The sequence below is a fragment of the Dipodomys merriami genome, unplaced genomic scaffold (assembly GCF_024711535.1).
Source record: "Dipodomys merriami isolate MVZ:Mamm:240054 unplaced genomic scaffold, mDipMer1.0.p SCAF_110, whole genome shotgun sequence".
Classification (NCBI taxonomy): domain Eukaryota; kingdom Metazoa; phylum Chordata; class Mammalia; order Rodentia; family Heteromyidae; genus Dipodomys; species Dipodomys merriami.
The window spans coordinates 1,602,198-1,617,649 of NW_027202383.1; the positions used below are offsets into that span (position 1 = coordinate 1,602,198).

Sequence of the window (15,452 nt, forward strand, 5' to 3'; positions counted from 1 at the left end):
CTCTAGACTAAAGCCCAAGCCAGCTGCTCTGTCCCTGGAATAGCCACTAACCTCTTGTGCACATTGTTTCTCCATCCCTGGGTTTCAGGTGTCTTCCCTCAGGAAGTGTTACAAGGACTGACTAATAACACTAGTTTCTCAACAACCACAGTGCCAGGCACAGGTGCAGGGAGTTCCACATCCACAACAGATTATCCACGTAATCATCTCCCAACCTGAAAGCCACCTTGGTGTCCTGGGTCAACGCTTCGTGTTTTGCTGATAATGTGGTCACAGCTGAAGTCTCAGATCTTGTCAGACACTTCCCCAAGGATGGGAAAGATGTATAAGAATAGGTCCAGCAAGGCCCAGTGGTTCATGCCTGTAATCCTAGCTACGCAAGAGCCTCGGATCTGAGGATGGCAGTTCGAGGCCAGCCAAGGCAGGGAAGTTCATGGAGATTGCTCTTAAGCTTCTTCTTGTAACTCAGAGAAAATAAAATTTCAGTGTTTTTGTTTCTTTTTGTCTTTATTTATTATTATTACTATTATGATTGATGCTTGGCTTCTGCTCTTGGTGGAGGTGTTACCACTTAAGCCACATCTTCAGTCCAGCTTTTTTGTGGTTAATTGGGGATAGAGACTCTTGAACATTTCTGCTAGGGATGACCTCCAATAGGGGACCCTCAGATCTCAACTCTCCTGAGTGGCGAGAATTAAAGGCCTGAGCCATAGTCAGCTGTGCCTTCCTCAGCCTAATAAATTTGGTTAATTTTAAAAATACTAGTTTTGTCTTGCTGACATTCACACGTTACTTTCTGAGGTTTCCTCTTCCTGATCGATGTCAAACAACGCAGGAACTCACACCGTAATCCTAGGGTTTATTTACTTCCATTTAGTTATTTATTTTTGCAGTGCTGGGAAATGGAACCCAAAGATGAATTTAAGGCCGTGCTGGTTTGGCCTCACCAGCCACAATGAAATCCCCTCCTTTTTTCCTTCTTTTCTTTTCCTTTCTTTTCGTGGTGTTGGGGATAGAGCTTAGGATTTTGCATTTGCTATGCAAGAGCTCTAACACCATACATTACCCTTCTTCACATACCAGCGATCTGGAAGGTGGGTGGGTGAGGAGGCCCCCATACACCCGCGGTGGCAGGGGCGAGGCGGGGTCCGGGGCAGCCGGGCGCCTCCCGCCCACGGGACGGACCGGAGCGGCTCCTCTCCCGCGAGTCCCCGGCACCTGCGCACCTGTTGCGCGGCGTTCCTGGCTCGGCCCGGCCCGGAGCCCCAGCCTCGGAAACACCCCGGCACCCCGGAGGGAGCAGGTGACGGGGCGGGGGGGCACCGAGGGGCGGGGGGCTGCGGATGCAGGCCCGGGGGTGCCGAGCCCCAATCCTTCCCCGCGCCAGCCGCGCTCAGTCGCCTCCGCTCGCCGTGAGCTCTGCTCAACCGCGGGGCGGCCCCCCCCCCCGAGCCCGAGCACGTGCGGGGACCCCCGCGCCCCGGGGCGGCGGGCGGCCGGTATGCAAATATCCGGGGGGTCCGCCTCCCGCAACCCCAACCCGCGTTACTGAAGACGGGGCGGGGCGCGGGCCGAAGCCGCCGCCTCCCGGAGCCGCAGCCGGCCGTGCGCTCGGGCCGGTGCCGCCGCCCGCGTCCCCGCCGATCGCCCGCAGCCCCGACGGCGACCCCGGTGAGGACGCGCGCCGGCCGGGGTGGGGACAGGCTCGGGAGGCCTTGGCCAGGGGGCGCAGCCCGGCGACCCGTCCGGGGCCCCGCGCGCGCCCGCGCAGCCGGCCCGCAAGTCCCCCGCGCGTGGGAAGCCGGGGGGGGGGGCTGGTGGCGTCCCGGAGCAGCGGGGGGGGGGGGGGTGGCGGCTGGACCCCGGGCCATCGTCGGAGCCCGGACCGGGCCGTGCGGGGCTGGGGATCTCAGCGTGGACTGGGGCCGGGAGGCAGAGAGAGGGAAAAGTTAAAAGTTACCCGGGGTGGAGGTGGGGGGGGGGGTCTCTTGCTGTTCTGAGGTTATTGACCTGTCCTCCCTCCCCCAGACGTGGGGAGCACTGGGGGGGGGGTCAGCGGACCCGGGGAAGAGCGCGGGGAAGGCTGGTGTACCCTCCCCTGAAGGAGCAGAACAGACCCACGTTTCCAGGCCCAGCGTGGCACCGAAAGTGGCCAGCCCTGGAATCACCCAGCCAGAGACGCGGTTCCTCCCCCAGGGCAGATTTCCTGGCCCACTCCCATCCCTACTTTCTGGTCATTTTTAGTTTAGTTTAGTTTTGTTTTAAAGAAGAGATCTTCTAAGAGCTATTGGTGGTGGGGGTGGGGCCAGGGAGTGCATCAGTACTGGGACTTGAACTCGGGGCCTGGGGGCTGACTCTTAGCTTTTTTCACTCAAGATTAGTGCTGTTACTTGAGCCACACCCCCACTTGCAGCTTTTTGGTAGATAATTGGAGATAACAGACTCTTGGACTTTTTTTTTTTTGGTCGGTCTTGGGGCTTGAACTCTGGGCCTGGGCGCTGTCCCTCAGCTCTTCATCTCAAGGCCAGCACTCTACCACTTGAGCCACAGCACCACTTCGGTTTTCAAGTGGTTTATTGGAGATAAGAGTCTCACAGACTTTCCTGCCCTGGCTGGCTTTGAACCACAATCCTCAGATCTCAAGTCTCCTGAGTAGCTAGGATTACAGGCGTGAGCCACCGGTGCCTGGCTAATGCAAGTCCACATTTTATGGTGATCCACAAAAAGTGTGGGATTTGGACAAGGTGAATGTAAAGAAGCAGCCCCTCCTCCAAGCAGAGCCACCCTAAGGGCTGGAGGGTCCCCTCCCCCCACCACGGGGGGGGGGGGGGGGGGGAGGGGCTCCTCCCAAGGAGATCAGCAGATGATAATGATATTTGGAGTGCTAGAATCTGAAGGAAACTGGAAAGTCAGAGACCAGGAATGAGAAACAGGAAAAGTGACAGATCCTGGAGCGGATTAGTTGTGAAGGCCAGAAACCATCTGACACATCTCTCCTCCTGTTTCTGTTTGTGTACAGTTTGCCTTGGTGGTGGCCTGTTGAGTGGGTACCAGAAAGACTAGAAACATGTCGGAGTTCTGGTTAATTTCAGCCCCAGGTGATAAGGAAAATTTACAAGCTCTGGAGAGGATGAATACTGTCACTTCCAAATCCAACCTGTCCTACAACACAAAGTTTGCTATTCCTGACTTCAAGGTAAGATTCCTGGAGAAGAGGACAGAGATGTAGGCTGTTTGGGGGGAGGGGTTGAGGGAGGACAGAGATTGCTGCCCCAGGAAATGGCCTCGGAAATCGGAGAAAACAATAATAGTGCAAAGGCCAGAATGCTAAGCACCAGCCTGAGCGGGAAGATGGACACAGAGGTGATGGGCTGTCACTACAATGGGTTGTCACCATTTAGTCCCCATTGCGGCACATAGGCACTTAAGGCCACAGGAAAGGAGTGGACTGCAGGCCAAAAAAGTGGAGGGCACTATGCAAATTTAGACCCTTGTGTTCTAGCCGCTCTGTCTGCAACATCTTAGATGACCAATCACATACTATTTGTTGGTTGGTTGGTTGGTTTATACTGATACCGGGGCTTGAACTCACTGCCTAGACACTGTCCCTTAGCTTTTTTGCTTAAGGTTAGTACTCTATCACTTGAACCACAGCTCCACATTGGGTGGCTTTGATGGTTAATTGGAGATAAGAGTCTCAAGGACTTTCCTACTCTGGCTGGCTTTGAACTAGAATCCTCAGATCTCAGCCTGCAGAGTACCTAGGATTATAGGCATGGGCCACTGGTGCCCAGCTAGCCTTGTACTTTTGATGTGCAGGCGTGGAGGCCATTAACCTTGATTGTCCTCTGGACCTGGGGCCGGCTGGGACTTTGAGGATTGTCCCGATGTTGTTGGAGAGGCGTGGGGATGTAGGTCCACGTGGTAGAGTGGCAGAATGTTTGGGAAGCACAGGAGCTGCTTAGGATTCCTGTAGTGAATGGAAAAACTAAGATGAAGTAACAGTGAAGAAGAGCAAGTTATGTATACTTTTCTTAAAAAGGCACTAGTCATTCATGCCTGTAATCCTGCCTATGCAGGAGGCTGAGATCTGAGGATTGAAGTTTGAAGTCATACTGGGCATGAAGGTCTGTGAAACTCTTTATCTCCAATTAACCAGCAAAAGGCTAGAAGTGGAGCTGTGGCTCAAGTGGTAGAACACTAGCCTTGAGCAATAAAGCTCAGGGAAAACATGTAGGCCTTGAGTTCAAACCCCAGTATTGGCATACATAGAGAGAGAGAGGAGGGGGGGGAGGGAGGAAGAAAGAAAAAGAGAAAGAAAAGAGAGAAAGAGAGAAAGGAAAGAGAAAGAAGGAAGAAAAGAAGAAAGGAAGGGACAGAAAGGATGAAGGAAGGAATGTTTCTAGATCATACCAGAATAACACTGTTGGGCGCTGGCCAGGTGGCCCCAGCTACCCAGAGTCTACTCTTCTGGAGAATTGTTATAAGATCCTTTTTTTTTTTTTTTTTTTTTTTGGCCAGTCCTGGGGCTTAAACTCAGGACGTGGGCACTGTTCCTGAGTTTCTTTTGCTCAAGGCTAGCTCTACTACTTGAGCCACAGTGCCACTTCTGGCTTTTTCTGTGTATGTGGTACTCAGGCATTGAACCCAGGGCTTCATGCATGGGAGGCAAGCACTCTACCACTGAGCCACCTTCCCAGCCCATAAGATCCTCTTTCAAGCCTCAGTTTGCCCTCTGCCCCCAAACTGCAGTTGGCCCTGTAGTTGTTGGTGACATTTCTCCCTGTGTGAGCTCTGAAATACATGGTCTGAAGTCTTCTTGACTCCCTCTGGCTGGGTCTGGTGCGGCTGGGGCTGTATGGTCACGAGGCCTGCAGGGCTGGCAAGTGGCAGCAGCAGGTTCCAAACTCGTGTCTTGCCACCTTTGAAGCCTGTCACTGTTTGTGCAGAAGCAGACACTGTGAGGTTCGCGAGGCCAGCCTCCACGCGTAACCTGGGAGCCAGGCACGCCAGAGGGCGCAGAGGTCAGAGGAGATACCAAAACACCAAAAGTTCCTTGAAGCAACTTCACACTGATTGCTTTTGTTAGGGCAGGGTAGGGATTTTTCTTACATGCTAAGCACAAGCTCTACCACTGATCTATACTCCCATTTCCCACTTTTTTTTTGGGGGGGGGGTGTAATACTGGAGTTTGAACTCAGGGCCTTGTGTTTGCTAGGTAGGCACGAGGCTACTATGTAACCCATGCCCCCTTCCTTCCTTCCTTCCTTCCTTCCTTCCTTCCTTCCTTCCTTCCTTCCTTCCTTCCTGGGCATTGTCCCTGAGCTCTTCAGCTCAAGGCTAGCACTCTACCACTTGAGCCACAGTGCCACTTCTGGTTTTCTGGTGATTAATTGGAGATAAGAGCCTCAAGGACTCTCCTGCCCAGGCTGGCTTTGAACCATGATCCTCAGATCTCAGCCTCCTGAGTAGCTAGGATTACAGGCGTGAGCCACTGGCACCCGGCTTACTTCATTTTTAATGTCCAGTTGCAGGTGCTACGTGATGGCAAATTTTTTCTTTCTGCTTCTGTGCAAAGACCTTTCAGTATAATTTTGGACATTACAATCACTCTTGCACAAAGAAACAGACCATAAATAATCCCCAAAGGCAAAGGCTCTCTACTCATGAAGGAGGAAGAGAGCTACAAGGTCAGTGTCAATAGCAGCCAAAGAGAACAGAGGGAGGGATGGCTGGACAGTCTTGGAGAAGTAAGGCTTTTAGAAATTATAACTTGTTAAACTTGCTTTCTGGTATATCCCTTTGGCTGTAGGAAAATGAGCGGAGGTCAGACCATGACATAGTAGTCCTTCCTATGGAAGAGATGTGATTGTTTATCCAGATGGCTCTACCTCCCCAAATAAGTAAGACATAAGATAAAAAGTCCATGCTGGGAGCTAATGGTTTACACCTGCAACCATTGCTAATCAGGAGGGTGAGATCTAAGGATCACAGTTCAAACTAGCCTGAGCAGGAAAGTCCTTGAGACTCTTATCTCCAATGAACTACCAAAAAAGCTGGGGTGGGTGCTGGTGACTCACACCTATATTATAACTACTCAGGAGGCTGAGATCTGAGGATCATGGTTCAAAGCCAGCCTGGGCAGGAAAGTCCATGAGACTCTTATCTCTATTAAACCACTCAGAAAACCGGAAGTGGTGCTGTGGCTCAAGGGGTAGAGCACTAGCCTGGAGCTGAAGAGCTCAGGGACAGTGCCCAGGCCCAGAGTTCAAGCCACTCTCCCCCGACTAACAAAAACAAAAACTGGAAGTGGAGCTATGTCTCAAGTGGTAGAGTACTAGTCTTGAGCAAAAGAAGCTCAGGAACAGTGCCCAGGCTCTGAGTTCAAGCTCCAGGAACAAGAAAAAGAAAAGCCCAAAAAGCTCCTCAAGAGTTTTTTCTAGTTTGGTTATTGGCCAAGGATGGCCAAATCAACCAACCCAACCCTGACCTGTCATTGAAATGACATCGCCTCTCCTGGGCAGGACACAGACAGGCTCACCTCTAACTTCTGTGCCGTCTTTCCAGGTGGGGACCTTGGATTCCCTTATTGGTCTCTCGGATGAGTTGGGGAAACTTGATACCTTCACTGAAAGGTAAACTATTTTTTTTATTTACTCCATACAACTGCGAATTTGGAGATGTTGTCAGGGAACACAGTGTTCTTGCTTTGGCTTTAAACAAAATATAGACTTGTCTAACCTGGTCCCAGAAGCCTACAGGAAGATGAGGGCTTTCCTGGGAGCAGGAGGCCAATGAGAGTGTGATGGACGCTCCATTTTGTTTGCTGAAGGTAGCATTTTTAAGGTGCTGCCTTCAAAAGGATGGTCATGTACAGATGCTACATGTAGAAAGGTAATTGAGGGGCTGGGAATGTGGCTTAGTGGCAGAGTGCTTGCCTAGCATGCATGATGCCCTGGGTTCAATTCCTCAGTACCATGTAAACAGAAAAAGCCAGAAGTGGCACTGTGGCTCACATGGTAGAGTACTAGCCTTGGGAAAGAAGAAGCGCAGGGATGGTCCCTAGACCCTGAGTTCAATCCCCGGGACTGGCAAGAAAGCAAGCAAGCAAGCAAGCAAGCAAGCAAACAAACAAGCAAGCAAGCAAGCAAGAGGCTGGTGGCTCATGCCTGTAATCCTAGCTACTGTAGAGGCTGAAATCTGAGGATCAAAGTTCAAAGCCAGCCTGAGCAGGAAGGTCCTCTTGAGATTCTTATCTCCAAATAACTACCAGGCTCAAGTGGCAGAGCACTTGTCTGGAGCTGAAGAGCTCAAGGACAGTGCCTAGGCACTGTTCAAGCCCCATGACTGACCAAAAAAAAAAGAGAGAAAGAAAGAAAAAGAAAAGTAATTGATATGGTTCCTTTCAAGGCTTTAAGTTTGGGTTTTTTTGTTTGTTTTTGCAATGTACTCACATAGGAAAGAATTCAAAGTACACAAGGAAGGATGTAGAGTGAAATTTAAGTTTTCCTCTCATCTGTTTTCTGCTTTTATGTCTCCTCATTCTCTGGTTTCCTCTCTTTTGAGCCAATACGACTGTAACTTTCTTGGCCAGCCTTCCAGAAAACTGAATAAATATGTGAGTATATATGTAGCCGTGTCAGGTGTGGTGGTGCATGCCTGTAGTCTTGGTACTCAGGAGGCTGAATAGATGTACTCTTATTTATTTGATGTCTCTGTTGTTGGATGTTTAAGTTGTCAAGTCTTCTGCTTTTGCAAATGGTGTTCCACTAAAAGTGGAACAATGTAAGTGGAAATTCTTGGTCAGAGTCTGTGGGTACAATTTCACAGATACCAACAAGAAAAAAGAAAAAGAAAAAAGGGCTTGGGGGTCTTGCTATAATGTGAGGACACAGTGTAGAGCTTTGCCTTCAGGAATGAATGAAGCAGAGCAAAGGAATAAGTCCCATTCCAGCCCCAGGGTGGATCCTGGGAAAGTTGCCATCCAGAGCGAAGTGGCTGGTGCCCAGGTGTTGACTCGCTGCTGAGGCTGCTGGCACCCTAGGAAGGTCCCACAGGCCTCGTGTAACTCAGGTCTAGCTGAGAAGACAGATATTGAGCAGAGAGTGAAATCAGGTGATCTGAAGCCTGATCAAAGAGACTGATGGATGCTGACATGACCCAGGCTCACGGGCTGCTGATCACCTTCACCTTGCATTTTTTTCTCATCTTCTTGGGAACCCTACAACCCACGGCCTGAGGCTGCTCAGCCAGGTGCAGAAATATTGGTGTAAGAAATGTGAACTAGGGGCTGGGAAGGTGGCTCAGTGCTAGAGCGCTTGCCTTGCATGCCTGAGGCCCTGGGTTCGATTCCTCAGCACCACATAAGCAAAAAGAAAAAAGCCAGAAGTGGCGCTGTGGCTAAAGTGGTAGAGCGCTAGCCTTAAGCTGAAGAGCTGAGGGACAGCGCCCAGGCCCAGAGTTCAGGCCCCACGACCGGACCCCCCAAAAAAATTAAAAAGAAATGTGAAGCCGGGCGCTGGTGGCGCACGCCTGTAATCCTAGCTACTCAGGAGGCTGAGATCTGAGGATCGAGGTTCAAAGCCAGCCCGGGCAGGAAAGACCGTGAGACTCCTATCTCCAATAAACCACCAGAAAACCAGAAGTGGCGCTGTAGCTCAAGTGGTAGAGTGCTCGCCTTGAGCTGAAGAGCTGAGGGACAGCGCCCAGGCCCAGAGTTCAAGCCCCACGACCGACAAAAAAAAAAAAAAAAAGAAATGTGAACTATTCCCCTGCTAGCTGCAAGTGTCAGCCATGAGCTAGACACCTGTAATCCTGACTACACAGGAGTCTGAGATCTGAGGATTGAGATTCGACACTATCCTGGGAAGACTCTTACCTCCAGTTAACCAGCAAAAGGCCAGAAGTGGAGCTGTGGCTCAAGTGGTAGAGTGGTAGCCTTGGGTGGCATGAGGCCCTGAGTTCTAGCACTAGTACCAGCACACACACACACACACACACACACACATACACACACACGCACGCACACATGCACGCACGCACGTGCGCGCGCACACACACACACAATGACAGCTATGTCCTATTTTCTTCTCGAGACCTTTCTGGGCTTCCAGTTGGCTTTGTATTCACCAAAGCTCCCTCCGGCTCTGAAACCCGATAGTAGATTATTATTGCTTCTAATTTAATTTATTTTTCTTTACTTGCTTTTTATGTCCAGTAGACACTAGTGTTTTCTTCTGTACTTGTTTGTCTTACAAGTTGCCTCTGAATGTGTGTAGCATATGCTTAAGAAACACATGAATAAGTACATGTAAGCAGAGTGAGGGGCTGTAAAGGTGAGACAGAACCTATACAGACTAAAGTGTTTGTTAAAAAAAACCAACTGGGTGTGTCAAGAATGGAAATCACTGTTCATTGTTTTACTTTTCCTTGTACGTGCAAATTCCCAAGAGATGGGTCCTACCTGGGAAGAAGAAAACCCAGTGTGGTTTAAGTATCCCCAAATTCTTATTCCTGGCTTTGAGCCAGTTGGGGCAATGTCTTTGTCTTAAGACATAATAGTGAAACTTGGGTGGGGGATGGGGTGGAGTAAAGGAATTGCACATAACCCATGCATTTGCCTTCGTTTCTTTGAATGAACCTCTGATTCTTTGAAAGGTACTCCAGTGTTATTGGAGAAATAAATGCTACCTGGGTCTGTAACCTAGCAGCTTAAGCTTGTCCGGACTGCCTTTCCCCGGGCGAACAGAGAAGGGACCGAGTTCTCAAGGTGTACAGTTTCCACATGCTTTTTATTATTTATTTACTCAGGCATGAGACTGTTTTTCCGTGGAACTGAAAGGCAGCTTCTGCTTTTGTGACCTTTCCTTTTTTTAAAAAAAGTTATTCTTTTGTCCTGCCTGTACTAATTTCTGTGTGTATATACTGTAATCATGAACATTGGAGAGAGCCAATGATTTGTGTGTGTGTGTGTGTGTGTATATTTTTTTTTTTTTTCGGCTGTGGGGCTTGAACTCTGGGCCTGGGCACTGTCCCTCAGCTCTTCAGCTCAAGGCTAGCACTCTACCACTTGAGCCACAGCACCACTTGTGGTTTTCTGGTGGTTTACTGGAGATAAGAGTCCCATGGTCTTTCCTATCTGGGCTGGCTTGGGGCCTGAACTCTGGGTCTGGGCGCTGTCCCTCAGCTCTTCAGCTCAAGGCTAGCACTCTACCACTTGAGCCACAGCGCCACTTCTGGTTTTTTTTCTTTTTTGCTTATGTGGTGCTGAGGAATCGAACCCAGGGCTTCATGCATGCAAGGCAAGTGCTCTACACTGAGCCACCTTCCCAGCCCGATTTTTGTATATTTTTAAAAAGCCCTATTCTCCATTTGATTTTATTTGTGTGGTAGTAGGGCTTGAACTCAGGGCCTGGGCAGTGCCTTCCCTGAGCTTTCATGCTGAAGCCTTATGCTCTTACCACTTAAGCCACAGTTCTACTAATGGCTTTTTGCTGGTTAATTGTTGCTAAGAGTCTCACGGACTTTCCTGCCCAGGCTGGCTTTGATCTCAGCTTCTGAGTCACTAGGATTACAGTGATGTCAGTGTGGATCTCGTCCCTCCTCCTGGTCTGTGGTGCTGGGTGAAGCAATCCCTGTCTGGTCTGTCACTCACAGCTGGCCCCGTGGGAATGTCCGGGATATGGGGTGGCTGGCAGCCCTTCTTTCCCACTCAGTCCCCTGGGAGAGAAGGTGATAGGAGAACACAGTGCAGCCTGTGGGTGGCAGCTCAGCGATGCCTGTGAATCCTCTGAAGACTGTGTACAGGAGCAGACAGGGATGTTGGAAGCATCTAGGCTTCTCTTCCCGGATACTGCCGGATACTGTCTGCTGATGTTTCACCAGCTTCGGGAACACGCAGCAAGTGGATGCCCATTTGTGCTGCATGCTTCCTGGGTTCTACAAAGCTGCCCCGTGGCCTTTGCTGTGGGCATGGTGCACTCCATTCTCCCCCGCCCCCAACATCTGTCCTCCCCACCCTCATGTGCATCTTCTGATCACTCCCAGCACAACTCAGGCTCCACAGCACTCCCCATGGTGATTTTCTTGCGGGATTACCTGTGAGTGCCCTGTGAGATCAGAAGCACTCCATGGCCAGACTCAGCACCCAGCGCCTCCTAGGGTGACGGGTAGATGGACAGAAGGAATGGAAGGAGGGATTCTGAATTCTGAGCAGGACAGGCCCTTAGAGAGCTATTCAAGCTGGGCCTCTACAGCTGACTTCTGCTCTGTCTGTGAGAGTCCTCTTGGAGTCCACCTATGCGTGGATGAGTCTTCCCTCCTTTCCTCACCCACCTCACCAGGCTCGTGGTGACTGCTGCTCCCTGCCCATGAGGTAGAACCTGTGGCGTGGGACTCGTCCGAATCTGAAATACATACCAGATTTTGAAGACTTACTTAGTACAAGAAAAATAATTGAGCCGGGTGCCAGTGGCTCAAGCCTGTCATCCTAGCTACTCAGGAGGCTGAGATCTGAGGCTCAAGGTTCAAAACCAGCCCAGGCAGGAAAGTCCATGAGACTCTTATCTCCAATAAGCCACTAGAAAATCAGAAGTGGCGCTATGGCTCGAGTGATAGAGTGCTTGCCTTGAGCTGAAGAACACAGGGACAGTGCCTAAGCCCAGAGTTCAAGCCCCATGACTGACAAAAAAAAAAAAAAGAAAGAAAATCGAAAATACCTCATTGGTGTCTTATACCTGTAACCCTAGCTACTCAGGAGGTTTGAGATACAGAGGATCACAGTTCAAAGGCAGCTTGGGGAAGAAAAGTCCGTGAGAGACTATCTCCAAAATAGCCAGCAAAAAACAGGGCTGGAGGTGTGGTTCAAGTGGTACAGTACTGCTGTCTGAGTAAGTAAGCTGAATGACCCAAACAGCTAAAATCTTTTTTTTTTTGCTGGTACTACTGGGGCTTGAACTCAGGGTCTGGGCACCATCTCTGAGCTTTTTTTGTGTTCAAAGGCTAGCACTCTGCCATTGGAGCCACAGCTCTACTTCCAGCTCTTGGTGGTTCATTGGAGAATCTCACAGACATTCCTGCCTGGGCTGGCTTTGAACCAGGAACCTCAGATCTCAGCCTTCTAGATACCTGGGATTACAGGCTTGAGCCACTAGTGCCTGGCTTCACATTTTCTTATGTTCGTCATTTCCCTATTTCAGCTACTGCCTTGGATTGATAGAGGAAAAGCTGATCATTCAAAGCCTTAAATCCTTGTATTGAACAGAGAGGTGGTCATGGGATGCCTCAGGCTGCTCACCCAGTTCCCAGCCCTTGTCTCAGGCTGTGGGGATGGCAGCGAGTGCTCTCTAGCCTCTTCTTCCTCCTTTGCTCAGGCCCTGATGGGATAGCGTTTGCATTACCGTGATCACCCTGATCCTTCTATTTGCTCCCCCTCCCCCCAGGCTCTTCCTGAGCCAGAAGTCCAGCCAGCTGAGGAGCCAGGAGTACTGCCCCTTCCCCCAGGGCAGCAGGCCTGGGGTAGGCCCAGCCCCAGGCAGCGTTGGGAAATCCACCCAATCGTTGGAGGTTAAATTTAGTACGGGCACTTCTATCTGGGACTCTGCCCAGAGCCTTTGGGGACTGGGGCTCCGTGGTTCCTGGGGTGTCAGCCAGGTCACTTTCCTGCCCTCTGGGTGTGACTCTATCCAGGTCAAGCTACTGTTCCCATTTCTACTCTCCTCAGTTCCAAGAGCCACAGGGGCCACCCCACTGATCCTTTCTTCCTTTCCAAGACAGCATGTCACTGTGTAACCCAGGCTGGCCTGGAACTTGCAGGCCTCTTGTTTCTGCGTCCTGAGTGCTGGGATTAGCCATGGATTTCCTCATATAGGATATGTTGTTGGATTTACTAGGGTTTGTTTGTTTGCCAGTCCTGGGACTTGAACTCAAGGCCTGGGCACTATTCCTGAGCAGCCTTAGCACCACTTCTGGCCTTTTCTGTGTATGTGGTATTGAGGAATGGAACTCAGGGCTTCATGCATGCTAGGCAAACGCTCTACCACTGAGCCACATTCCCAGACCCAGACTTACTAGTTTTTACAAACCTGCTGTTTCAGCATTGTGCAAGACTGCCTGCCTGCCTGCCTGCCTGCCTGCCTGCCTTCCTTCCTTCCTTCCTTCTTTCCTTCCTTCCTTCCTTCCTTCCTTCCTTCCTTCTTTCCTTCCTTCCTTCCTTCCTTCCTTCCTTCCTTCTTTCCTTCCTTCCTTCCTTCCTTCTTTCCTTCCTTCCTTCCTTCCTTCTTTCCTTCCTTCCTTCCTTCCTTTCTTCCTTCCTTCTCTCTATCCCTCCCTCCTTCCTTTTTTCTTCCTTCCTTCCTTCCCTTCTTCCCTCCCTCAGCCTTTCTCTCCTTTCTTCCTTTCTCCCTTTCTACTTCCTCCTTATTTCCCCCTCCCCCCTCCTCTTTCCCTCTCTCCTTTCTCATACTGGAGATTGAACCTAAGTCCTTGGTCTTTATGAGTGCTAGGCAGGAACACTTTTACTGAGCTGCTAGTGTTTTGGTTATTTGTTGGTTAGTGGTTTTGTTTTGTTTTGTTTGTATTGGGCCTGTATTGAGGTCAACTTAGGGCAATGTGCTTGCCAGGAAGGTGCTCAACCACTTGAGTTATGCCCCCAGCCTTTTTGGCTTTTATTATTTTTCAAATAGTGCCTCACTTTTGCCTGGGCTGGAGTGGACCACTATCTTCCTATTTAAGTCCACATGGCTGGAATTACATGTCTGGACCACCATGCCCAGCTATTTTATTATTGGCTGAGATGGAGTCTCACAAACATTTTACCCAGGATAGCCTTGAATCTCGATCCTCCTGACCTCAGCTTTCTGAGTAGCTAGGATAATAGGTACAAGCCATCATTCCTGGATTAGCTTTATTTTTTAATGGCTTTTAAGAGACACAGATATATAGTGAAAAACTTCAAGTATGTGTATTTGACAAATGAATTTTGACATTGATATGTAAAACCCATCACCACAGTCAAGATAATGAACAAATCAATTCCTCCAGAAGTTTCCTTGTGACCCCTAACTACACCCTTCTCAGAACTGACATGCTTTTGTTGCCATTTGATGGGTGACCTTTGGCTTAAATGGAATGATATAATGATACCCCTTTGTCTGGATTTTCCCATTCCGCATGATTTTGTTAGATGTGTATAATAGTTATTTTTTTGTTGCTGAGTAGTATTCCATTTTATGGGCATGCCACAATTTGTTTATCCATTCTCAAGCTCAAAATGTTTTCACTCGTGTTTAAGCTACACCTAAAACACATCCACACTCATAGACATGTACATAGATATACATATATGTGTGTGTATGTGTATAGATACACATAATTATATGTGGAGAAACATACAACATAAATCTGACTCAAGGACTACCTGTGAGGAGAAGGGGAAGGGAAAGAGGAAAAAGAGAGGGTGAAATACAGTATAACTATTTATGAAATTAGCATAAAACACGTCAATGAGCCAGGTGCTTGTGGCTCATACCTGTATTTTAGCTACTCAGGAGGCTGAGATTTGAGGATTCTGTTTTGAAGGCAGCTTAGGCAGAAATTCCATGAGTCTCTTATCTCCAGTTAACCACCCAAAAAACTGGCAGTGGAGCTGTGGCTCAAAGTAGTAGAACGCTAGCTTTGAGCAAAAAGCCCAAAGGCCCTGAGTTCAAGCCCCACAACTGACAAAGAAAAAAGAAGCTCAGAGACAGTGCTCAGTCCCTGAGTTCAAGTCCCAGGATTGGTGAGTGTGTGTGCACACGTGTGTAGACACACACACACACACATACACATCCTTAGTGAATGTTGTGGGTCATGAAGGGGCCTGGAGGGGGGAGTACTAGTGAAATGAATGTTGCTTCTGATTTTTGGGACACACAGATAAGCAATGTAAATGAGAAGGCTTTTTTGTTATTGTATTTTAATCCTGATATTAGGCTGAGTGTGGTGGCTTACATCTCTAATCCCAGTTACTTGAGAGATGGAGACCAGAAAGATTGAGACTAGCCTGGGCAAAAAGTTGGCAAGACTCCACTTGAACACTGAAGACTTTGGTGGTGACACGCATCTGTCATCCCAACTATGCATACATAGGAGGATCGCAGTCCACGCCAACTCAGGCAAAAAATGTGAGGAAAAATAGCCACATACAATAATAGAATAGAAAATAAAACATTGAGAATTAAAAATTAGAAAAAGATTGGCGAACTAGCTGAAAGGGCTGGGGGTGCAACTCAAGTGGTAGGAAGCCCGCCTCACCAGCCCAACGCTCCGGATTCAAACCCCAGTCTGTCAAGCTTTTTAAACTGCTGTTCCTAGCATCTAAGGTACTGGCTGGGGCTGGTGGCCCAGGCCCATCGTTCTGGCACTGGGAAGGCAGATGCAGGAGGTTCATGAGTTTGAGGCCAGCCTGTGCACCA

At 49.5% G+C, this 15,452-nt stretch overlaps 1 protein-coding gene across 3 annotated transcripts in view; it reads left to right on the forward strand.

Annotated features, from left to right (window-relative positions):
- Positions 1-1,225: 1,225 nt before the first annotated feature.
- Atp6v1c2 (ATPase H+ transporting V1 subunit C2) overlaps positions 1,226-15,452 on the forward strand; it is a 50,589-nt gene continuing 36,362 nt past the window's right edge. The window contains exons 1-3 of one of the 3 annotated variants that reach the window (XM_070015263.1): positions 1,226-1,303; positions 3,020-3,196; positions 6,568-6,635. In XM_070015263.1, coding sequence (XP_069871364.1) covers positions 3,068-3,196; positions 6,568-6,635 — 197 coding nt within the window. In that variant the 5' untranslated portion in view covers positions 1,226-1,303; positions 3,020-3,067. Of the gene's footprint in view, positions 1,304-1,567; positions 1,672-3,019; positions 3,197-6,567; positions 6,636-15,452 lie in introns of those variants that run through there. The other 2 variants (XM_070015264.1, XM_070015262.1) reach the window with 2 other exon arrangements.